The sequence below is a fragment of the Aulonocara sp. 'chitande type north' Nkhata Bay genome, linkage group LG16 (assembly GCF_057382095.1).
Source record: "Aulonocara sp. 'chitande type north' Nkhata Bay isolate Kocher_YH1m ecotype deep benthic linkage group LG16, A_spYH_male_GT1.1, whole genome shotgun sequence".
NCBI lineage: Eukaryota > Metazoa > Chordata > Actinopteri > Cichliformes > Cichlidae > Aulonocara > Aulonocara sp. 'chitande type north' Nkhata Bay.
Window position 1 is genome coordinate 9,685,195 of NC_141359.1, and position 24,850 is coordinate 9,710,044.

Consider the following 24,850-nt stretch of genomic DNA (forward strand, 5'->3'; position numbering starts at 1 on the left):
ACCACAAGGAGTATTATTCTGAGGTGGAGCACATGTGCAATGACTTTTTAAGTGTGCAGCTGTGTTTCCAATTCAGTTTTACATTGCAAGAGATAATATGTATGTAAGGTGTCTGATCTCACCTGTGATTCTTCCTATTTTCCCTTCGAACAAAGTTCCCACAAAACCAGCGACATGTGCCCCGAGACTGACCCCGATAAAGTGGAAGGATTGGAGTCTGCAGCCATGATTCTGTTGGAGAAGACAATCGCAAGAATAGACTCTGTATTCAATATAAGCAACCACAAACATATTTTTGTCATTTGTAGAATGAAAAAAAAAAAAAACTCTTGCAGATTTTTTTTCATAGACTACATAATATCTAGAAAATACTTCTGTAAAGAGTAAAATGAATTGTGCCTTTACATTGCTCAGGGTCGTATTGTGGCTAACGAGCATTTGAACAGCTTCGCACCTGCAGCTGATTGATGAGGACAGAAATCTGTATGGCCACCTCTCTGTAGATCTCTACCACCAGGTTGTAGGCAAAGGACGCACTGCGGACCCAGTCCACCACCACCACATTCACATCTTGAGATCTTAAAAGCGCCTGGCCTAACCTCTTCACCCAGGAGGGCTTACTCCCCCGGGCCCTGCAAGGATGGGTTGAGGTCAGAAGGCAATTAATAGTATATTAATATTAAAAGTCTAGTTAATAACTACTAAATTCTCTTTATAAACTACACTAAGCTGATGAGCTTTTAAAATGTATTCCATTACAGATTACAGAATACATGCCCCAAAATGTATTCTGTAACGTATTCCGTTATATACGTTACTCAATGAGAGTAACGTATTCTGAATACTTTGGATTACTTAATATATTATCATGCTTTTTACAACTACGTGAATGTATTATTGCTGTGATTTATTACTGTTACTGAAGGTCCGCGGCTCCGAACCATAGTAAAGGGACCTCTGGCTAATACGTTGGTTCCGTGTCAGGCTCGTAGCCGAAAAATAGCTTTACTTTGTTGTCTGGGTCAACTTTGCTTGAGAGAGGCGTTGAAAGGCTGCTCCAACAGAACTTATTGTTTTCGGAGGAAAACACGAACACAGCGCATCGAGTCTTAATAGCTTACTTACAACTGGGCTCATCAGGCACTCTTCTTGGCTGCAGTGGTTATTATTATATTTACATGCTTCCAGCTCCCGTTTTTGCTCGATGACAACTCCTACTTTTCCACTCGCCTTTTTCTCCCTTCTCGCGCTTACAGACCCATAACGTGTATGGCAGTCCATTCTCCCTGCAACACGGACTACACTGCCCATGAGGCTACATTCTTTAGAGCTTTTTTTTTTTTTTTTTCATTCTTTAGAGCTTTTTTTAATTTATTTTTTCATTCTTTAGAGCATTCTGCCCGATTGTTCAGTCTGACGTCACTAGCCGTGTCTGGGCCTAAACTCCGCTGCAGGTCCATATATCAAACGATCACTATGGCATTACTGAGAGTTGAAAAACTGTCTAAAATCTTTCGTCTTTAATAAAATGATCAGTGTTCTGCTCTAGGCAAGGCAAGGCAAGTTTATTTGTATAGCACAATTCAACAACAAGGTGATTCAAAGTGCTTACCAGGTGTAACAATTGAGTTTAACATCCAGGCATCCATAAAAACGGAATTTATGACATTTAACGGAGTTAGAAGTTAGCAGGGAGTTAGCTCGCTAGCTTCTATCTAAATACAATATAGCATGTCCTGACTGCAGGGTTTTGGAAACAAATGAAAACGTACAGCTCTGTTATCACTTCCAACATAAATGAAGACAGAAAACTAAACAGCAGTGACGTTTGTAGGGTTACTGAAGTTTGGCTAGCTGGTATATAATGACGTGCTACGTGACCGCTACCGACACAGCTATGTTAGCATAACATAAACAAGCTAACTTTTTTTTCCACTCGATAAAAGTTAACGTGAGTGTTCTCGGTGGTCAGGAACAGTGTTGGTCAAGTTACTTGAAAAAAGTAATCAGTAACTAATTACTGATTACTCCCCCAAAAAGTAATCCTGTTACTTTACTGATTACTTATTTTCAAAAGTAATTAATTACTTAGTTACTTAGTTACTTAGTTACTTTTTAAAAACACGATTTACAACCTGAAGAGGTGATAAAGTGATAGATCTTTCAGCCCAATTCTACTTTTTCTACATAATCCATCATACAAAATGTAATCAAATGGAAAAGTCTCTTTTTTTAACTTGTTTTATCAGTTTTAATCTTTTAACTTTATGCATCAAGCAAAACATTTAATTATATGCAACATTCTCTGACTTGAATAAATTAGTTTAACATTTAAACCTATTTTCTACACATTCCAGCACATAAAATAAAATATTTTTTGTGTTTTCACTCACTCTTTCAAACAGATGCAAGTAAAACACAGCAGAAAATAAATAAAGTCAAAGACTCAGCGGTCCTTTTGCTCTATTTTCACCTGTAAAGCAGGAGCAGGGTAGGCGGAGGGTTACCCTGGTGTAGGTGTGCTGCGGTCAGTTGAAGAATCCGCGCGAGTGTCTCTGTGAGTTTCCCATCACGTCGTAGCTACTCGGTGCTTGCTCGGAAGTTTAGGGGTTTTTTTCGCTGTAAAAAGAAGTTTTCTTCCCACGCACGATGGACGCTAATGTTTTTGTCACTTTTTATGGAATCAAACTCAAAGTAAGGTCAGTACTTCCACGCTTTAAATGCTGCACGCTCATACTCTCTCCCGCACTCGATATATTATCCATTGTTGATCTGCACACAGCTGCTGTCACCAACGTTGCACTTGCTTACGTCACTGTCATGAGACATTCTCGCAAAAAAATCACGGTTTTAGTAACGCAGTAACGCAGCGTTCCTACGGGAAAGTAACGGTAATCTAATTACCGATTTTGCAATAGTAATCCCTTACTTTACTCGTTACTTGAAAAAAGTAATCAGATTACAGTAACGCGTTACAAGTAACGCGTTACTGCCCATCTCTGGTCAGGAACAAATGTAATCGCATGGCAGGATGCTGTAAAAGGACCAAACTTCAGCCAGGAGAACAACTGAGATAATCCATCCACAATACGAGGTTAGTCATTCACATACTGCTGCATGGGCTAGTCTGTAGCTACATCCTAAGGTTTTAAAAGCTGAGCTTAAATAAATGATTAGCGGTAATAAAAGCCGAGGGAGGTCAACAGTGATCACTGACTGTTTTAGGAGCTTTTTGAGATCAAATAGAAGAAAATACATAACATTAAACATGTTAACAACACAAAAGCCATATTAAACGCAGACTACTTTAGACCCGGAAGTAGGATTCGTCACGTCATCACTGAACAACGGATTAGTTTAGCACAACAACAACAACAACAAAAAAGCGCTCTCTCACCCAGGAAACACAGACAGAAAGAGAGCGTCACCCTGTAACCATGGCAACCGTAACCGTGCCACCTGGAACAACAGAACGTAGCTGTCAAACAAAACCCAAACAGTCCTGACCCGCCACAATATGAAACAGGGAAGTACCGCCGTGTAATCCATTTATTTCAACAAAGTAACTGTATTCTAAATACCACCTTTTTAAACGGTAACTGTAACGGAATACAGTTACTCTTTTTTTGTATTTTAAATACGTAACGGCGGTACATGTATTCCGTCACTCCCCAACACTGACTGTGGCTGTTACTCTAACATAACTGGTGCACAGAATAGCAATAGCACTGATCGGTCCAAAACTATTACATTTGTTTCATTTAAAGATTCAGAGGCTCGTACTCTGAAACGAAATAAGGATCTCACCTGTACCCGTGGATGATAACCTTTGTAGGACGCGAGGGGTTGAAGTAGGAGTTCTCCATGGTGAGGGACGTCTCATTGAATGCTTGTGGACAGTCCATGTTTTTCCTGGTCAGCAGCAGATACTGGACGTTCAGTCTGACTCTTTGCTGCTGGTATTCCCGCCATGTGATATTGTTGAGATCAGCACAGTGATTATCTTGCTGCCTTTCATCTGAAGCTAGTAGAAGTAGAAGGGCGTAATACATACTATGTAGTTGTTGTTTTAGCCTCACTGTATCACGAAATAAAACTTGCGGGTTTTGTATTTGACAGCATTGTGATTACTACTCTTCTACTACAAAGCCATGCTGTTGTAATAGATGCAGTATGTGTTTTACCATTGGCTTGCTAAAATATGCACAGCGTGGATGAGTGTATGTGCTGCTCTAAAACCTATAGACACATTTAAGGATTAATGGCGCTTTTCCAGACGTGTAAGCTGCCAGTTCAACAGACATTAATGCACCCCTATACCATCAGACTTGCAGGTTTTCGAACTAAACACTGATGACAAGTTGGATGGTCCCTTTCCTCTTTATGGAAGGAAGAGTCCATGTTTTTCAAAAGGAATTTCAATTTTTGATTAGTAGATTTATCTCAGTTTAAACCTTTGATGTTATTGTGAAATGTGGGTTCATATGATTCACAAATCACTGGATTGTGTTTTTATTTACATGCTGCACAGCATCCTAACCTTTTCAAAACTGGATAACCAATTGTCTTCCCCTTTACTTCAAACATCACATAACAATTAGTGTGGCAGTCCTGTGCAGCTTTAAGACTTTGGCTTTACTATATTTGGAAGTAATTATTTAAAATTTGTCTCTACTACGTTTATCTGACCCCTAACGTCATCAGTAATTTACAACACACATTTAACCAACATTTCTCAGTCAACTATGAAGCAGTGCCTAATCGGGACTTCTTGACAAGTTTTATAGGTCTATGCATATTTAATGATCAGATGATTAACAATCTAATAATGTCAGCCATAGTACTATATTAGTCACTTCAGGCATTTTTCTGCTAGGACAATAGCTTCACTTTTGACAGCCATCTTTAGGACATTTTACTGGTAATACATTAAGTATTACCAGTAAAATGTGAAATTAGCATTTTCTTCTTTGATTCTTACAAAGACACTTGGAAGGCAGATAGCAGAAAAAGAATCCCACTTTACTGTAGAGGACAAGTTCCTCGTTTGTATATGGTGCTATGTGTTACGTAATCACTGACTTGCGACAAAAACTCACATAACACAGTCCCTGTTCCGTCTTTCAACCCTCTTTGCATACATATTTAGAATAACTGTATGGAAAAATGATGCAGCAGAGCAAATCTCCTTCATTGGCACAATACTTACCCACCACCAGTGATGTGATGTAGACCGACAAAACACAGAAGAGGAAGGTTTTGCACTCCCAAAGCATTTCTGTGGTGTCAGTGAAGTGAAGGTTGAAAGTAGCTGCCAGGAGTTTGTTAGTTCTTAATGGTGCTCAGCTGCTCTCTTTAGCTCCCAGATTGGTGATCAGCTTTAGGCTTGACTAAATCCCAGCTCTGTGCAGTGCTGTAACACTGAAAGAGAAACTCAGAGTTTATCTGGCAAACATCAGGGGTGAAGCAATGCTGGAATCCATATAAAACAGGCCAAATTAGTCCAGAATATAAAGACCCGGGTTCACTGTAACATTCCACTTTTAAACTGAACGTATCCACATCAAACCTCTCGGTGTCATTTTCTTTTTGTTCACCGAATTCAATTAGGGGGCGAGTTTTCTTTTTTATTCCTTTCCCAGTCTGGGTTTGCTCTGAAAAAGTGGTTGAAAGTCTTTGCCTGGTGGTGAATCCATGACCTCATTTGTATTCAATGGCTGTTTGTTTAAAAGGCTGGACTCTGGCCTGGCTGCCCACTAGTTTGTGTGTGCGTTTGTGTGCGTTTGAGAGAGAGGCATAAGACAGTGACCGGAGAAATCTGGAAATCAGTAATCAACTGATTTTTGAGTCTTAATTCTTTTTTTTACATAATCAAGCAATTCATGTGAGTCCATCACACACTATTCAGTCTCTATGACAACATTCATTTTCTGGAAACCTAACCTATACTTAATCCAAGTGTTCATCACAAACTGCATGACTTACACCGTGAGGAGTTGCTTTTTGTTGTTAAAAAGAGAGGCAGGTTTCCACAGTCTGACTGTATGTCACACTAATAACACTGATACACACATGCATTCATGCACGCACAAATGTAATCCTTTGCATTTTCTTTGTGATAATGTGATTTAAAGCCGTATGTGCAACGTGGACTCTCCACTTAAGTACGGCGAGTTTATTTTTTATCAAATGGCAAAGTTTGCAATGTCACTGAAGTTTGAGATGAGCTTTACTAAAAAACATCAGTAAAAATACAATGAGAATGGGAATTTTTTTTCTCACAAACACTTTATTAGTATTCGTAAGACAGAAACAGCAGGTCATGCAGTAGTTTTTTAATTGAGCACATATCCTCTGTGTCATTTTGGGATAAATGGCTAGCAGTACAGATTCACAGCTCCTGCTCTAAGACAGTATGACTTTAGTGGCTGTGTTGTCAGTCGAACAAAAACATATGACAAAGTTATCAAGGTGTACTTTGAAAAACTTTCACAAACATGCCATTTGAAAGAAATGTCAACACTCATGCTCTGTTTTCACATGCTATACACTTCTGCTTACTGTCACAGGAAAACTATAAATCTGTGTTATTCATGTAAAAAAATCACAATTGGCAAGAATGGAAACAAAACACAACAGAAACATTGTTACTGTAGCTAGTGGTGTTTGGTGTGCATGTTGTAGGTATTCAAGCTTGAAGCCAATGTGGAAATGATTAAAGCTGTAGTTTCATTAATGCTCACTTGAGGCTGGCTCTACATGTATGTCAGTCCCCCTAGACTCTCCATAATATGCTTGCTAGACTTAGTTCAAAGGTTAGCACTTAACCCTGTTTTCTGTGAATGCAGGTATGTGTAGCACTCTTTATCAAACTTCCCATGTGGGTTAATGACGTTTATTATCTTATCTTAGAAAGTTAAGCCTTAAAAACAGGACTTCACAATTCCATGGTTAATTTCAAATTATGTCTATATGTTTAACAGTTTCACAAAAAAAAGTATTAATTTTGGGTGCTAATGACTTTTGGTCATTTTTCATCTATTTAGACAAGATTCTTTCTCTCTCTGCTGGCAACTGGGAGGCGAGCCATTCAGTGGTGCGTTTGCGTGCTTCCTCCCAGCTATATTTGGGGACATATCCTAGATCCCTCTTGGCTTTCTCATAGGAAAAACTGAATGGCGTGTTCAACATGATGAGGAGCTGACGGTTCAGTGGCGGGACGATGCGTATGAAAGGCCGTAGGATCCAGGCTACTGTCTCCATAAGGAAAGTTAGTAAGTAGAAGAGGGTGAGTGGCAACATGGGTTTCTCTTGAATACTAAAACCCAGAGGAGACATCACGGCGTGGTTGAAGTCTGAATAACTCACAGGTGGTGTGTCATCAGAAACGAAGTAAAACTTCCCTCCAACAGCATTTCTTTTCTGCGGATCTTTGAGGCTGCGGGATGCTTGGAGATGAGCGGCGGCCACGTTGCCCACATAGACAGGCTTCACAAGGGCCTCGGGGAGCGACATACGAAGCAGAACATTTCGGTTTTTTATCCCATCGACCATGTGGCCTAGGAGGAAGCGGCAGCCCTCTCCATAGATATACGCAGGTCTGAGTGCACAGGTGGCTAGCTGGCCTCCGTTCTGGAGCACCTCACCGTTGGCCTTCAGGGTTTTCTCCTCAGCCTCACTCTTGGTCTTGCTGTAGTTGATGTCCAAACTGATGTCATAGACGGTGTCCTCACTGCCATTGATTATGGGTTCTCCCTTGGAGTTTGGCCCCATCACTTCAATGGTGCTGGTGTATATGAAGGACGGCACGTTCTCCCGAATACATGCCTCCAAAAGCAGCTGGGTTCCTACGAGGCAAAGATGCTGCTGAGTTAATATAACTAACAATAAACACTGCATATCTCAGAGCAGCACAAAACTTTTATGTTATCAGAGCAACAAGAGAATAAAGTGACTTTTCAAATATCTGCAATTATATTATGTCATCTCTGATTATGCATTTTCCCTTCATTATTTAACTGCTGTTTGTCTGTTCAGGTTATTCTCGTGTCAGGTTGCCAGTTTTGCTATGTATCTGCTTTAAGATACATTATATATAATGAAACCTGGCGCTTGTGCTGTGGTGCTGAACATGGTAAAAACCAAAATGTTAAAAAATAAGAGAACACTTGAATCACACACTGGATCTTGATGAATAAAATATTCAGTGGAAAATGTGTTCCCCCTAGTGATCTTCTTCCACTTATTCAAATCAGGTGGGTGGGTATGGTACACCCCAAACAGGTCTGTCGCAAGGCTAACGCACAGATAAAAACATGTTTGCAACTATTCACACCCTGTGAATCACTCAATTATAAAAAAGGCACCTACAGTTATGGTTAGGAGTTTACATCCACTCATCATGGACGTGAATATAATGGTAATTTTGAGGTTTTAGTTATTTATTCAAACTCTTCTTTTTTCCACAGAGGAATGATTGTACAGCAAAATCTTTAAAGACTTAAACAAACAAGAACTGGGTACACAAGTTTGTATACATATATATGTACATATATGTGTATATATATATATATATTTTTTTTTTTTTAAGGCAAGGCAACAGGGAGAGAAGGTTAGCTTTGCCAAATTATTACTAGAAATAAACGACCAAAAACGACAGTGATCTGAAACACACTGCTGATGCTGTAAAAGTACACCTATATAGACAAACACACAATTTGATATTATCAGTTGTGGCATTCCCAGAGTTGGACCTCAACATTATTGAAATGGTATGAAAGAGCTTTGAATGTCCTTCAAGAGGCCGGGAACACTTATCTTGAAGGCTACTTAAGAAAAACAAGGACGCTTGAATAAAAGAGTTCGGGCTGTGTTGAAGAATAAAGGTGGTCATACAAAACAATGACTTTCAAGCTTGTTAGAATTGCACAGGCTGTTTTTGCCTCATATGCTGTAAAGAAATGAGGAAGGGCTCAACACTGTTGCCCAGTACTAGGAAGGAAAACTGTCATTTGATTTGCTGGTGAACAGTTTTTAAAATGCATTGGACAGTTGTAGGTTTAACTAAAACAAAGCAGCAGGAATATTCATATGACATGCAAGTGCTTTAAGGAGTGTAAAGTAAGTGTGAACTGGAGGAAGTAGAAGTAAGCACTGGGCTGTAATAGTGAAAGCAGATCAACGGCCAGTTAACACAAGTAATGAAAGCAGTTTTAAATGTCAGTGGTACAAAAAACAAAAACTTTCAACTGTAAATAATTCTGCTTCTTTGTTTTATGTGATTTGATAAATGTATCTGAAGTCACATGAATTAGGTAAGCCTTCGGTGGATTTGTGACAGCCTTACCTTTGACATTCACTCCGAAAATCTCACTGTACTCCACTGAGTCTTTGATGTCAATGATGGATGCGATGTGGAAAACGATCGATGCCCCACGGCAGCATTTGATCAGGAAATCACCGTCCCTCATGTCCCCTTCGAAAGCTCGCAGCTTTGTCTCACCTTTGCAGTCTGACACAAAACAAACCAGTCACCGAGACAAAGCAGCAAGACGCAAGTTATTTAGTTTAATCTAAAGCAAATATTTGGTTTTCAATCTACTGTATTGGAGACATTAAAAACACATTTACATTACAGCTTTTAATTGAGGAAGTCAGAAAAGCTGAATTCTCAAATCTTTATATTGGTATATTCTTCGATTATGTCAGTAAAAGAATATATATAAGACAAATCTACTCCTGCCCATTTCATATCAATTCATGAATTTTAATCTGGAAAAGGGGATGTTTTGTAGAAAAGAACGGTTTACCCTCCAAACTCTGCAAATACTGCAGCTGTATCTGTTTGTCCAGAAGTCGAATCTCAGCCATTTTCTCTTCTTCCAGCAGCAGCCTCACCAGCCTCTTTCCCAAGAATCCACAGGCCCCCGTCACCACGCACACATCACCTCGCAGAGACATTGCAGGTCTCTTTGTATAAAATAAAGGCCCGTTAACAGTCAAAAAGCAGTTGTTTTCTCTCTGATGCAGAGCCTTCTCAAAAACAGCGGCTAAAAATGAAGAAAAACCCGAATACAGAATTGGTGTTGGATGTTTCGTGATCTGTCTGTGAGGGACGGACAACACCTTCTGTTCTCTCCACCTCAGCCCTTTTTGTAAGCCCAGAAAGTTTCCAAAAAAAAAGTTCTTTTCTCTAAGGCAGTATTGAAAAAGGGGATGGGCTCAGCTACTCCAGCATGGAATGTGATGCTTTCTAGGGCTGGACAAAAAAGCAGCTGGAAGGGCTTACACCGTATGCCAAGGACATTTGCTTTTGGAAAATGTAATCTTTTGCTTAATTAGAAGGAGTATTTCATTAGAAGAGGCAGGGAGACTCAGCATGTGACAAAGCAGGAGCTGAGGGTTCTTTGCTGCTTTCTGCTTTCACAAAATGAACAATTCTACACGGAGAGGCACGTACCCCGACCTAAGAAGCACTCAACAAACACTGAATCAGAATAAAAAATCTATTACAAGTAAAGTGTTTAAAATCCCATTAAAGTACAGAAGAACTACTGCTGAGTAGTCTAATATGTAACAATAAACCTACATATATAAAACATGAGCAGGTTCTTCCCACTGAAATGTACTAGTTAAATAAAAGATCATGAAGTGAGACTTCCTCTGTCAAATAACCGATTTACCTGCCGCATAGCACTTCAATATCTTTGACTTTGTTATATTCCACTTTGGCTTCTCAGCTCTTTGGTAATGCATTTTGTGTGTCTTTTATTGTATTTAAGGGCGTGCCTACAATACTCATACACCTTTTAATTACACATTACACTGTACTACGGCGGAACATACACACAAAGGCATCCGATAGCATGGTAAATATTAAATTCATGGCAGTGCAATTACAGAAAAACACTGAACTGGTATTGTTCAGTCTTTAATAGCACTGTGATGACAATGTTTAAACCTCTGTTTTATGTTATATTAACATATCTTTCTTTGTTTGAGTTTAACTGGGGGTTTGGATTCTCCTTCCTGGTTGGCAAAAGGTGTGGCAAAGGGCTGGGGGTCTGAAGTACTGCTGACAGCCTTATTGGACTAAACCACACGCTTCATTGCCTGGGGAGGTGTTTGGAGTTTTATTGTCTTGTGCTAGTTGCTATTTTGAGTTTAGTTTATTGAGTTGACCTTTTTATTGGCCAAGTTTTTGGTTCTGTTAATTATCTTTCATATTTTTGCGTCAATAAAACCCCCTTTTTTTTATTAAACACTTGTGTCCTCTATGCCTTACTGCTTGGTCCCTGACAAGCACAAACACCTCATACCAACTGTCAAGCACGGCGGTGGTGGCGTGATGATTGTGCTTGTTTTGCAACCACAGGGCTGTGTACCTCTGTATTCTAGAGTCAAATGCAGGGCCATCTGTGTAAAGCTTGACTGAAATTAGGTCATGCAATCCCCAGCACAACAGCAAATAACTGAAATAGAATTACTGAAAAATAACTAAACCAAGGTGCTGTAATGGTCCAATGAAAGTCACATTTCAAGCTGAAATACTGTGACTGGACCTTAAGAGAGCTGTGCAAGAAAGATCTGACTGGGAAACCACACACTTACTAGGAAACAACCTGTAACTGAGAAGTTAGTTAATGAGAACCATGGCTAACCATGCTTTCTGACCATAAGAATGACTATGATTTTCTGCTCAGTATGACCTTAATCTAGCTGTCAAGGCTAGAAAGTCATCAGATAAGTGTTTGCTGAGATCACAGAGAGAGCAAACCGAGGTCGATTTTCCTGGACTTCATTACAACTTCTATGCTTGCTTCACTTTTCAGACTTGGAAGCTACATCTATCTTTTATACTGTCTATGTTCGGCACAGTTTAATTCTGGAGGTTGTCAATTTGGATTAGGTCACTTTTAGCTAACTTCTAGTGGCCATTTTAAGAAATGCAGTTTTAGGCATTTCCACATTGGCTTTACTGCTTGATTGGCTGCTAGTTAACCCTTTTCTCTAACTATTTATGCCTGCAGACTATGGAGTACTTCTTCAACTACTATGTAAAACTCAGTTAGATTACTATGGTTGAATATTAGAAAAAAACCTTTTTAATGTTACCGTCCAGGCATACTGATATAAACAAGTCTATTTCAGACTTGTTTTTCTGCTTTATTGAGATTTTCAAAGGAGGGGTTTTATAGGGATTCTTTAAGGGGAAACACGAGTAGATGAGATGTGCACTCTACTAACAATGATTAAGTATCAAAGTCTGTCTAGAAAGGTGCAAGGCTACATGAGCCAAAGAAAAAAACAGCCGACATTTCAAGGTAACATCTGTCTGCCAGATGGGCAACTTTGTTTTTACATATACATGAATTATTATTATAAAGTCGGCCATTGTTTATTCAGCAGTGGGTACACTGGTCACTGGGCTGGAAACTCCTGGGTGTTACAGGGTTTTAATGGTCGCACCACAATCATCATATATAGAGCTGATACCTTTCTTAGAACTGACCTATAGCTGACAATGACACTGTTTCCGGCATCATATCCTATTACACATAGGCTAATTGTGTATTCCGATGTAGAAGCTTTGTTTTTTACACTAAGTTTTCAACAGTTTAATAAAATTAGGTCAGTATACTGGAAACGAGTGCTAACAGTGAAGTGCAGCGCTAGCACTCGCTTAGAGCAACTTTGGCTGACTTTTTAAAAACACAAAAAGAAACCGCAACAGTTCATCCACGCACACTCCTGCACTGCATGTTAGTGTTTCTATTTGGAAGACCTTGGCAAAGCAGCCGATAAGATAGCTGTGTGCTGAGGAGGTGAAGGATAAAGTCTCAAGGGCAGTTTCATCGTCATTTGCTGACATCAAACACCAAAGAGTGAATGTGTGTGAGCTTCTTTGTATCTATGGAACAACAGTCTGATGTGTTAATGGCTGAGAGGACTTTGCGTACAGCGAATAATGCGATTCTGTGTTGCAGCATGAAATTTAATGGAAAGCATTAACAGACATCTTTGCTCATTACATTGTGTTTAAAAGCAGAAACAAACCTCGTGAAAGCATGACTGTCTGTGGATACAGGCTTGATTAATAGGAAGTTCCACACCCAAAATGTTGTCTTTGACGCTACAGTCTAGCTGAAATCTTATGACTCTGTGCCATAAAAACTTCTTTATTTTCCAATGTTTGCCCAAAACCCTGTGGTGTTTTAATCACCTAATCCATGCGTCATCATGACACAAATGATTCAGCTAATTCCTTTCGGTTTAGAGATGGAATAAAATAAATAGATCAAAAAAGCCTACAGAATTACAAACTATACAAAAATAACATTTGAAATAATGTCGATTTTCTCTCTTAATTCAATTTTTCAGTGTAATTTATATGAAAAGATGATTTTGCCGCTAATTCTGACTTGCTGCCTTCAGTGTCCAGTGAATCAATGTCCAGTCAAACTGATCAGGATGGTGGGTTTGAGCTTTCGTTTAGGCATTATGTACATTATGCATATTCATTACATAATCAACAGATTAGCTGGGGTGCCACATAGCTGGCAGTAAATGAAAGGACAGGAAACGATACTAACAAGAGCACAGTGTTTGTAAGTACGAGTAAAGTCTTCAATGCTAATGTAAGCTAGCCTGCTTTGCTTGCACATGCAACTTGTGTTTGCAACCCACACTACTTCCTGTTTTGCCTTCTTTTCGCCACAGCGTGCAGGTAAATTTCATCATGCTGTGGTCTCACAGCAGCAACAGCCGGAAACCCCCTCGTCTGTGGCTATGAGCTCTTAGCTGTGGGAAGTGGGCAATCTTGTATCTGAGCCTCATCTACTGACCCCTCTGGCAGATGAACTGTCATTGTGCAGGCACGGATCCCCCCCAGAGGCTCCAGCACGTTGAACACCCTGTCCCACACGTCCTTGTCTGGATCATATCGCTGCACGATGTCGACCATGCATCTGCTGTTCCAGGAATATCCTCCCACCACATAGATCTGTCCATTGAACACAGTCACACCTACGTCGCTCTGGCCCCGAGGCATTGGTGACACCACCGTCCACTGGTCTGTGTCAGGGCTGTAGTATTCGCAGCCCAGCACGTCGTCATAGTCGCTGCAGCCTCGGAAATGATTTCCGCCCATGACATAGAGTCTGTCTTCCACAGTGCACATGCAGTGCAGGCCACGGAGCTCCGTCATGTCTGCCCGTCGACTCCACGTGTCAGCGACCGGGTCGTAACACCAAAGCTCCTTCTGGAAGGTGTCACGGGTGATGCCGCCTGTTTGGCACAAGAACAGGATTGGTATACAGATATTTAATTCAAGTAAAAGCATAAATACCACTGCTTCAAAATACTCCAATAAAAATCCTACTTATTCATTGTCCAGTAAAATGTTCTTTTTGACTGATATGATGTGACTCTAGATATTATTTGTACTAATACAAGTTGGTACAGTCATGCTAAAAAATCTTTTCTGCAGAACTCTATGAAATCCTGTGAAAAAGTACCTAAACCTCATGATTTAACAGCATTTAGAACCATCTTTAGTTTAGCCTAATTGTTTTCTGTAAGCCTATCAGTCTCTGATAACATTTAGAGACAACATTTGCTTCAGTTCATTGAGGTTTGTCTGTATTTGTTAACATAGTCTGGACTTTGACAGAGCCAGTGCAAAACCTTGATTCTTCTCCTTTTTAGCCATTCTGCTGTAGATTTGCAGGGTGCTTGGGATCATTTTCTTGTTAAATGACCCAACGTGGTGCAAGCTTTAGCTGCGAATAGACTGCCTCACATTTGACTCTAGAATACTCTGATATACAGAGGAGGTCATGGTCTAGTTAGTGCAAGTTGCCCAGAGCATGCTATTTATTTATTTATTTTGTTATATGTATGAAAAGTAAATATTAAAAATCCATGTTTGCCTTAATTTTCAAATGAATGTTGTAAGCTATAATATGTCGTATAATATTGCACTGTGAAATTTAGTATGGTTAAAGAATAATATAAATACTAGAGTAAACTGCAAGAATTATTATGCTTTATTGAAGTACTGAGGTAAGGTGACCTTGTTACTTTCTATCTCTAATAAATAAACTAAAATGTGTTTAATCAAAAAGAATACAGAGTTAGTGAAACAGCAGATGTTGTTTATAAGATCGATATGTACGTGAACGTCTGCAGGAGAGTATGAGATAATGGACACACTGCTTCCTGTGGCCGAACATTAAAAACAGATGTGAGTAACGTCCTTCCTTTCACACCATGAATGCGATGCCAGTGTTCTTTCTTTGATCTTTTGCTTATTATTTATAAATGCCAAGGTGTTTGTCATCCAGAGCAGTGGCTGTTTTGTCATTAGGTGAAGGTTTGTCTTGTTTATTTTAGAGTTCAAATGATCCATTAGTCAGAAAATTAACACTTGCCCTCTTGAAAAGGAAAAATAACCCTAGATCCTTGTACACCTAACGACTAATTCAATAATTGAGAAATCAGGTTATTTTAATTACAACAAGCGAACAACTGAACTACAGTGAACAGTGAAAGTCTGTGTTTTAAGAAATGGTGAATGCTTTGTTTAGCGTTTACAAGTTTAATACTTCGGTAACCTTTTGTTGAAGCAGTGGTTTGTAATCGTACACCAAATTACATGCATTACCACTGTGGGCTTCTTGATGACATGCATACTGTCTAACTCAAAGAACCTCAGGTAGAAAGAGAATGGATGTGTGGATGTCCAAGTAAAGTATGCGCTGTTGTCTTCAAACTGCTATAATGCAGATATATGTTGTAACTTCAGACTGTGGGTTTGAACTTTGTTGCAAAGCGATGTGGTCCCCTTCAACTACAGGTTTCCTGATTCACGAGTGAAACCCGTCTTTCTGTTCTCAACTCTAAAAGCTGTTTTCCTGTCCAAGGTTGCTAAGAAACAGGCCTGAGAAATGTGTGAGAGCCGCTCATGAGACTGTGCATCTCAACAGGAAGTGGTTTCAAATAGGTCAGCCGTGAAGCATTATCTAATGCATTTTGTCAGGGTGGGTTTTCTTGTTCTCTCCAGACAGCCCTTTTAAAACTTTGACAAAACATCTCGACGAGCAAAAAATAAAAAATATATTAAAACGAACCAATTCAAAGCGCATGGTTCAAACACAAATTTGACCTGTTATTGATAACTCTCAGTAAAAAAGGGAGAAGTCAAGTATCATTGTTATACAACTGTAGACAGTCACTCTATAAACCTTTCTTGCTAACTGTTTCATTTGCAACCTCTTGCCTAAGTGTCAGTTCCTCATTTTTTCTTTAACGACAACAGGAATCTTCCTCTAACTCTGACCATGGCACTGATCGCTCTCTCTTATAGAAAATCTATAATTGAAATGAAACTGAAACAACAGTTCTCGAAATGGTTATGTGGTCATTTGTCATTTGCATTGCAAACATAATGACAAATAGACTCCATTCAGTGGTATTTAACACTCTTCTGTGCAGCACAGTGTTTAACCTTTTGAAATCTGCTTTGAATGGTTACATTTTACTATTTAGTTTGCTAGCATGCTCCCATATATCTACATTTTAACGACAAAAGTGAACTAAACAATAACATTTATGATGTAAAAAGTCAGTCAGATGTTGAAATCGTGCAAATTGAGAAAATTAAACATTCACAAGAGCTGAAAATGTAACAGGATGAGAAAAAATGCTTTCACTCACCCAATTTGTAGATATGAAGATAATTTGAATCAAATAATAATAATAGGTGAATACAGTTAAATAATAAATTAAGTTTTGCAAACCTTTTCACTAGCTGGGATTCTGAAAAGATGGTGAAATATTAAATATATGTAAATAGTTTTGGCATTTTCCTGTTAAAATACACAAAGCTTACCTTTATGCTATAAGTACTAGCGAATCTTGCTGTAAGACATAAGCTTTAATTGGCAGGAGAGTGCTGTTAGTACCAAGTTTTGACTAAAAGTCAGATTGGGGATTGTGTTTTTCTCAACAGGTGAAGTGAACACACCTGTATTTGAAGCTCCTTTAAGATTTTAAATTAGATTTAAGACAGATTTCATAAGCTTTGCTTCTGCTACAGTAGAAATCCTCCAGCGTGACCACTTGGGCTTTCATAATTTTATAAAATTATAAATCAATTAAATAAGTTCATTTTTAGTGAATTGGTTGTGTTTCTAAACTATTTATGTATAACTTTAACTGTATTTACTTTAGATTTTAATGCAGGACTTATCACTAATTGTGGACTTATCGTGTCATATTAAAGGTGTAAATACAGCCTATTTCTCATGTTTAAAAAAAAAAGGTGGAAAAATCTGTAAATGCTAGTAATTACTTTATAATCTTATACTGCAGGATTTGTTTTGACAGGGTTAATTGTTGCTGTCTTACCTGAAATGTACATGAGGCCTTCATGGACTGTTCCAGCATGTCCATAGTGGGGCTCCACCATACTGTTCACAAAGGTCCACTCATTTTTCTTCAGATTGTAGCACTCCACCGTATCTGAGCAAAATCACAGAGGGATGTTTATGCAATTTATTCAGCAAATACCTTTTTAAATGGCAGTAAATAATCCTAATAGGGAGAGCTATAACAGATCAGTGATAGCAGCAGTGTCCATAAACATCTTTTGAACAATTCAAACGTTACTTTTTAGTAGAAAAAGAACTGAATGGTAAAAAGGAAGCGGTTACTAGCTTACACTGAAAAAGAAATTTATTACAGCTCACCAATTTCTCCTGAGGCGTTCCTTCCTCCCACTGCAAACAGCTTCCCATTCAGGGCACTGAGATGGAAGAAAGTCCTCTTGTCATTGAGTGACGCAATCTGTAACCACTTGTCAAATCGTGGATCGTAGCGGTAGGCGCTGTCTATGGCTGTCTTGCCCTTTGTGTCGTAAGTACTCTGACCTGAGAAGTCGAAAAGATTCAGTGTTACCTTGGTGATTGCAACAAAAGGCCATTTACAACCTGTTCATATCAGTGTAGATCATTTATTCATGCTTAGTTTTGATGATGCTTGAACTAAAAACGCTGGCTTATACAAAATTAAATACTCATATTAGATGAACACATGGCTTAAATTGGCTGTTTGTATGTTTATGTGTGTACTCCGCTCTGACCTCCAACAATGAAGAGAAAGCCGCCTAGAAGAGCCACACCATGCTGATAGCGTGGCACCTCCATGGGCTTCAGGGCCCTCCAATGGCCGGTTTTCTCGTCGTACAGCCTTAACTCCCGGCTCACCACCAGCTGTTGTCGCATTACACCACCCAGGACCAGAATATGAGTTGCGTCTGACCTTATCTGTGTCCTCTCTGTTTGCAGGGCTGGCTGCATGTAAGGCATCATCTGGTAGTTACTGGCCTCCAGCAAGAGGTTCACACAGGCTGTCTCAGAGCGCATCAGAGAGTCGCTTTCTTCTTCATCATCCTGAGAGATCTGAATCAGCTCACTGGGGCTCATCAGTGGGAAGCGAATATGCCGCATCAAGGCATAAACAGAAGTTCGGCGTTTGGCAGACTCGTGGTCCAGCCATCCTCTTGCAATATGATAGAGCTCCAGTTCCGAGAAACCTTTCAGCGAATTGCTGGCAAGAGCGTTGGCCATGCTGGTCTCCGAGAGCTCAAGGTAGCGGCCACACTCCACTAACTCTGAGAGGTTCTGACTCACAAACTCACCTGTTGTGATACAGATAATCAACAATCAATGAAAATTACCAAGTTTATTAGAGTTTTAGATATAGTTTTCTATTTAACAATGAGGGGCCACATACAATAAGGATGATATAAGGATAGATATGACTGGAAACATTTAATAACCATTAAATAATAACCACTGATAATCAAAGATCATATCACTTACCGATATTCTGCTGAACGTCCTCTAGAAGCAAGTCTGTGGCTATGCGCTCAACTTCCACACAGTTATCAATAGTGATCTGCAATGAACAACACAGAAAATAGAGTCATCAAACAGATAGAGTTAATAGTCTTTGCTCTATACTGCATTGTCATTCATTGCCATGGCTCCCTTCCAATGTCATATTATGTTCTGATCCTGAGTGCATGTGAAGGACAAAGAAGCAATCAGAGGGATTTGGCAGCTCATTAGCTAGGCCTCCAGTGTACTTGAATATAATTAGCAGAATCCTGAACGAATGTGACCTTAAACTGAAAGAAGAAGTGCTCACCTCACTGCTCAGAAGCTGATTGCAAAACCGCAGGACTGGCATGACCTGCAAGAAGTTTGCGGCCTCCAGTGTGTCCTGAAGATTGCCCATGTCGAGGCTCACTTTGGATGTGTAAATGAAGTCTATAATGTTCTTTAAGCCCAACTTAGTGACCCCATGCAGCTTGATCTCTCTCATCTCCTGCTCCCTCATGCCTCCTGAACAAGAATAAGCAAGGATCAAAAAGAGACAGAAAGCATGTATTTGCATTGCTTTAGAAGATTTGCCTTGTGTAGGCATGATGCACAGTCATTATGCAAATAGGAAGGACAGGGACTAGAAAGAGAGAGCATATTTCTCCTGTTTTGGCTTCCCTTCATTGGCTTCCTGTTAAATCCAGAATTGAATTCAAAATCCTGCTCCTCACATACAAGGTCTTAAATAATCAGGCCCCATCTTATCTTAATGACCTTGTAGTACCATATCACCCTATTAGAGCACTTCGCTCTCGCTCTGCAGGCCTACTTGTTGTTCCTAGAGTATTTAAAAGTAGAATGGGAGGGAGAGCCTTCAGTTTTCAGGCCCCTCTTCTGTGGAACCAGCTTCCAGTTTGGATTTGGGAGACAGACACTATCTCTACTTTTAAGATTAGGCTTCAAACTTTCCTTTTTGCTAAAGCATATAGTTAGGGCTGGACCAGGTGACCCTGAATCCTCCCTTAGTTATGCTGCAATAGATGTAGGCTGCCGGGGGATTCCCATGATGCATTGAGTTTTTCCTTTCCAGTCACCTTTCTCACTCACTATGTATTAACAGACCTCTCTGCATTGAATCATATCTGTTATTAACCTCTGTCTCTCTTCCACAGCATGTCTTTTATCCTGTCTTCCTTCTCTCACCCCAACCGGTTGCAGCAGATGGCCCCGCCCCTCCCTGAGCCTGGTTCTGCCGGAGGTTTCTTCCTGTTAAAAGGGAGTTTTTCCTTCCCACTGTCGCCAAAGTGCTTGCTAAAAAGGGGTCATATGATTGTTGGGTTTTTCTCTGTATCTATGAAGCGCCTTGAGGCGACTTTTGTTGTGATTTGGCGCTATATAAATAAAATTTAATTGAATTGAAATTGTTAATTATGTATTCAGATGTAAATATCTTTTGTGAAAATCTCACCTCAAAGGAAGCTGTGAGCAAAGAGGAGCCAGAATCTCTAAACAGACTTCCTTTTGGGGGTTTTAAGATGCTTGCTAATGTTTATCTATCTAAAGAGTAAGTCTGAGTTAAGCAAACAGAAAACCTTTTCTGTCTGCTGCACTGCGTTACAAACATACGTACTTCCTTCCTACAAAACTGCACTTGTATGATGACTACAATGTCACTGTTACCTTTCTTTCTCAATGCAGTGCCTCAACGATAGAAAGGAAAACAAACCTGTGAACATCGCTTTAAAGTAGTCGCTGGATGAAGCCATGATGACTCTGTGGACGGGAAACTTTTCCTTGCTATCTCCAGGAACTAAGACAACATCACAGAGCGTCTCGTCTCCCCGAAAACTATCAAAGCCCTTTGGTGAAAATAATTCGATGGGTTAGTTGTTAAAATGAACCTTCAAAATAATTTAATAACAAACAGCTGTTCAGACAGTAATAAAGACCTTTAGCACATCCTCTCCATGTTCAGTGCTACTGAACACCTTGGACAGGGGCCGGGGAGGAAGCTTGGGCTTTGTTGATTTGTCAGGGCGTTTAGGTGGTATTTCCATGGGTGGTGGGAGAACAAAAACTGGTGCTGGAGCTGGAGCAGGAGGCACAATAAGTGCTGGTGGAGCTGGTCTGTCATCTATGGAGGGGAAACACAAATTTCACTGAATTTGAGAGGTGAGAGAAGCCAATACTCCTGCTGATGCTGCAGGTACACTGAGCTACAGCTAAGAACAAATAATGGATTTCTGCTGCAGTGGAAACATGAAAGATTTAGCATCAAAATCTAATCAGAAAAGCCAAAGTAAGCACATATTAAGCAGAAATCTTACTGTAAAAGGTAAGATTTAACATTATTAAACACAAAATGTTGACTTGTTTTTTTTTTTTGCCTGTCCCGTTTGGCTCTTTTGCCATCAGAATTATTGTCTAAAGGCAAAGAAAGATGCCCAACGGATTTACTTTGCCAAATTGACCATCCCAGCCTTGCCGTAATGGTCCATTTGATTCACCTTTTATTGTTTATTTTATTTTCACTTGCTGAATACGGGACAGACTTGACTGGGGGAAAGAAGGGGAGAAAGAAAGAGGGAAAGAGAAACAGCTGAGAAGAGGGACGGGGGAGAAGGGCAAAAAACAAAAACCAACAGAACGGGCAGAGGAAAAAAAAAATAAAAAAAATAAAAAAAATGCATATATCAATCACCTGGATCAGCTGTTGAGAAAGAAAAAAGAAAACAAGCAGAAGAGAACGAGTAATAGAATAAACAACATCACAATGATATATGGGAATATGACAGTAAATACTAAATATTAAACATTATTGTGCAGCACATAAGATCAACAGAACACAGTGTGCTTTGAGGTAGGAGCCAAAAAGGGTGTAGTTTGTGGGTGTGATCACCCGTGTGTACACCTGTGAGCATGGACGCGCTTGTTTTTTTTTTAAAAGGTTCCTTCATGTAATGATCTGCTAGAGGGTGTGGGGGGGCCACAGCCCCGTCCTCCAGGGCATGAAGCAGGTATGGAGGAGATCAAAACTCCAGACATCCAGAGGCCCCCAGAACACAAGAGACCAAGGAAGACCAACAGAGGGGCAGCCGCGCCACTGTCCCAGAAAGAGCTGAGGAGAGTCCCAGATGAGGGCTCACTCAGCAGCAACAAAATGTTGACATTGATAGTTCTGTGTCACCATGGACACTCACCTTGTTGAACAGGAGGAGGAGGAGGTCTTTCTGGCTGAGCCGGGTGTCTCTGATCCCTGGATTGATTCCTGCTGCCTAGACGAGACAGTCTGCGGCTCAGCCTACCTGCCCCGCTGTCGTCTCCATTCGCCCTGCACAGGAAGGATTCACAGTAAAAGAACAGGTCTGTCATTAGCTGTCATTTTACAAAGTGATGTTTACGAAGTGACAAACAATGTTGCAGAATTATGGATATGGTTTTATAAATTTATTATGTGCACTAGTGCAAACAAGGTCACAAATTAAACATCTGGTGAGTTTACTTTAGGTTTCAGCTACACTGGTTTTAATTGGTAGGAATATTCATTGTGTTTTGGCTCTCAGCACTTCCTCTTAGAAGCGTGTAAAAATGCTGCTTTCTTCAGCGGACCCTCTCTACCGCTCAAAGCATCTCAGATCTGAAACATTTGATTAATGATGCTTTTTTCTTGGGAGAAGGCCTAATTTGCAAAAGTCCCTTATCTGTTTTGTAGTGCGTGTCCTGTGGCCTGAAAAAGAGGAAGCAGTGGACTTTTTTTTAAAAAGTGCACTATGTCTCCTCTTAAAACGGTTTCCTGCTGTGGGTCTTACACTCAGGTGAAAAGGCATCTACATGTTTGTTCCATCGACAATAGGAAGACGTGGCCTCACATATAGAATAAAATCCAAATCTACGACACATCAACAATCTACAGAGCACCGCTCAAAAACATGTTCCCGTGTTTTCGAAGTGCAACTATAGACAAGCAGATCCTAACTTGGTTACTAATTACACGTGTGATGAGATGCAATATGTTACAAGTTATGAGTAATCTTTCGGTGAAAGTGCACAATGAGAGACTTCTCAGAGCACACTCATCTTTTAAACTCAACCTCCACTCTGCAGCTTTGTGATTGCAACGCTCTCAGCTGTTGACAAAATCTGTCTTCATACAGATATAAACATGAAAACACCTGCAGATGAGCTCAAAACTGCTTTTTCGGGTGGGTGTTCCTGCTGCAGCAGGTGTCTCCACAACCACATTTTCCCATAAGACACACACACAGACACACACAGACACACACACACACTGAGTGAAAACGTCAGCCTCGTTGTTGTGGCTGGTAAAAACGTCTCTAAAGAATTTTCTTCTGCTCCTTCTTCTAAAACCTTCACCTAAAAAAATATCCTCAACTCATTTCTATTGTATGTTTCACAAAAGTGTTGAATATTGATTAACCAGATGAGAAATGATGAGATCTAATGTAATGATGAAAACCTTCCTTACCCCATGTCATTGGCCTCTTGGGGTTGAGGACTGTTGTTTCGCTGATGAGACTTCCTACATGAAGAAATAAAAAAAAGTAACAATGTATTGGTGTTGCATAAATGTATCTGCGGACCACAAAGCACCTTTTTGCGGTGTCTACTTTAAGACAGTAAATTCTTTCTAGCTTAGGTCTGCATGCAATGCTTTTCTAAGTTAGGCAAAGATTTGTACTTGTGTGAGTATGGATTCGACACAGAAATAACACTTCTCTGTTAGGCTGTTTTGTTGGTCTCGCATGATAATTTAGTCAGATTTGCTTCAAAGTTTCCTATTGCAGCATTCTTGTTTTTTCACAGCATATTTGATGTGGCCTCACATGATGGCAGACAACACAACCTTCACTGAACTTCACTTCAAATGTTCTCGTCATCATTCCCATCACAGCTCTCGCATTTCCTCGTGAAGAAAACCTCAAATGTGCATGCTGAAACTGACGTACAGTCTGTGAAAAATTCTGTAATATTTGATCTTGTTATGCACAAAACCCAACCCAACTTCACAGCTACTGTTCAGCAATCTGAAAATATGATTAGCATGCTTGTTAGCAGATAAGCAGATAAGATCAGCTGTGTGACAAACGCTTTGGTTTTGCTTTTTGAAAGGTTGATATTGTTGCGTTCGACCTTTATTGACCTCGTACATAAAGCTCATTGTCAACGATTGTGCGCACACCTGCACTTTACCTCAACTCTTAATAATAATGATAATAATGAGAAGACTTTAATACCCATAATATCTAGGTAACTGGTTATAAATAAGTGAAACGCTACACTTCTGTAGCATCCTTGTACAGCTGAAATATGCACACGACTTGGTGGCACTTTGCTGTGTGCTGTGCAGCTGCCTCACCTGCACTTTTGTAAAAGTACAAAAAAGGGACATTTGTGGGTGACCTACCTGGAAGAAGAAAGCTTCCTCAGCAGACTTGACCCGAGCCCTCCCTCCAGCCTGGCAGTTGATCCAAAACAAACTCTAAAAAGAAAGACTGAGCAGAAAATGTCTGCTCCACTGTGCCAGCTGGTTGAAGAGTTGAAGCGTCTGAGTGAGCTTCACCGTTTTAGCTTAACCAAGACCTCAGTTACTTCCTGTGCTACTTCTCTTTCTCACTTTAGGTTTCTTTCCGCATTTTGATGCTCTCCACCCGACAGTGTCACACTTCAGATCATGTCAGCGAAATAAGAAAAGTTATTTCAGAAGCTGCTTTTGCTTTTAGGTTTTTAATGAATCATGTTGACACACACAGGGCCTTTAGTGACCTTGTGTGCTTGCATGATTTTGCAAATGGAGTAACTGCACTGTTCAAATTTTAAAGTCTATAGTTAAAAGATGAATGGAAGCCAAAAATATGCAACATACTGAACAAGACATAACGCAGTGACAACAGACAACATGAACTTTTCAACTTAGAACTTCTCTGGTTCTGATGAGAACCTGA

At 39.9% G+C, this 24,850-nt stretch overlaps 3 protein-coding genes and 1 long non-coding RNA gene across 7 annotated transcripts in view; 1 reads left to right on the forward strand and 3 right to left on the reverse strand.

Annotated features, from left to right (window-relative positions):
• pla1a (phospholipase A1 member A) overlaps nt 1–5,701 on the reverse strand; it is a 15,301-nt gene extending 9,600 nt beyond the window's left edge. For 2 of the 4 annotated variants that reach the window (XM_086265791.1, XM_086265790.1), the window contains exons 1-4: nt 5,210–5,701; nt 3,808–4,024; nt 455–632; nt 123–231 (exon numbers count right to left, since the gene is read on the reverse strand). In XM_086265791.1, the coding sequence (XP_086121917.1) occupies nt 123–231; nt 455–632; nt 3,808–4,024; nt 5,210–5,276 (571 nt within the window). In that variant the 5' untranslated portion in view covers nt 5,277–5,701. The remainder of the gene's footprint in view (nt 1–122; nt 232–454; nt 633–3,807; nt 4,025–5,209) is intronic. The other 2 variants (XM_086265788.1, XM_086265789.1) reach the window with 2 other exon arrangements.
• LOC147310979 (uncharacterized) lies at nt 2,091–21,915 on the forward strand. Its single transcript, XR_015125298.1, has 3 exons — nt 2,091–2,699; nt 18,348–18,650; nt 20,060–21,915. It is a non-coding gene; the product is annotated as an uncharacterized LOC147310979 (long non-coding RNA).
• On the reverse strand, nt 6,270–10,173 carry hsd3b1 (hydroxy-delta-5-steroid dehydrogenase, 3 beta- and steroid delta-isomerase 1). Its single transcript, XM_086265800.1, has 3 exons — nt 9,810–10,173; nt 9,347–9,511; nt 6,270–7,847 (listed from the first exon to the last, which is right to left on the reverse strand). Exons 1-3 carry the CDS (start codon nt 9,958–9,960, stop codon nt 7,039–7,041), a joined length of 1,125 nt encoding a protein of 374 aa, XP_086121926.1. The 5' UTR covers nt 9,961–10,173; the 3' UTR covers nt 6,270–7,038.
• Nucleotides 12,957–24,831, reverse strand: LOC147310981 (kelch-like protein 9). Its single transcript, XM_086265787.1, has 11 exons — nt 24,313–24,831; nt 23,374–23,427; nt 22,088–22,218; nt 20,837–21,021; nt 20,614–20,746; nt 19,213–19,409; nt 18,885–18,960; nt 18,143–18,700; nt 17,751–17,930; nt 17,410–17,523; nt 12,957–14,286 (listed from the first exon to the last, which is right to left on the reverse strand). The coding sequence occupies exons 2-11, from the start codon at nt 23,376–23,378 to the stop codon at nt 13,787–13,789; spliced, it is 2,079 nt and encodes a 692-aa protein (XP_086121913.1). The 5' UTR covers nt 23,379–23,427; nt 24,313–24,831; the 3' UTR covers nt 12,957–13,786.
• Nucleotides 24,832–24,850: the final 19 nt, after the last annotated feature.

Excerpts from the sequence above, each read along its gene's own strand:
- hsd3b1 (XM_086265800.1), bottom strand. The coding sequence starts at position 9,960 with ATGTCTCTGCGAGGTGATGTGTGCGTGGTGACGGGGGCCTGTGGATTC. Across the intron at positions 9,512-9,809 it reads GTATTTGCAGAGTTTGGAGG|ACTGCAAAGGTGAGACAAAG; the intron begins GTAAACCGTTCT and ends GTTTTGTGTCAG. Across the intron at positions 7,848-9,346 it reads TTTCGGAGTGAATGTCAAAG|GAACCCAGCTGCTTTTGGAG; the intron begins GTAAGGCTGTCA and ends TTTGCCTCGTAG.
- LOC147310981 (XM_086265787.1), bottom strand. Across the intron at positions 20,747-20,836 it reads ATGGAGAGGATGTGCTAAAG|GGCTTTGATAGTTTTCGGGG; the intron begins GTCTTTATTACT and ends TTTTCACCAAAG. Across the intron at positions 17,524-17,750 it reads GAACGCCTCAGGAGAAATTG|ATACGGTGGAGTGCTACAAT; the intron begins GTGAGCTGTAAT and ends GATTTTGCTCAG.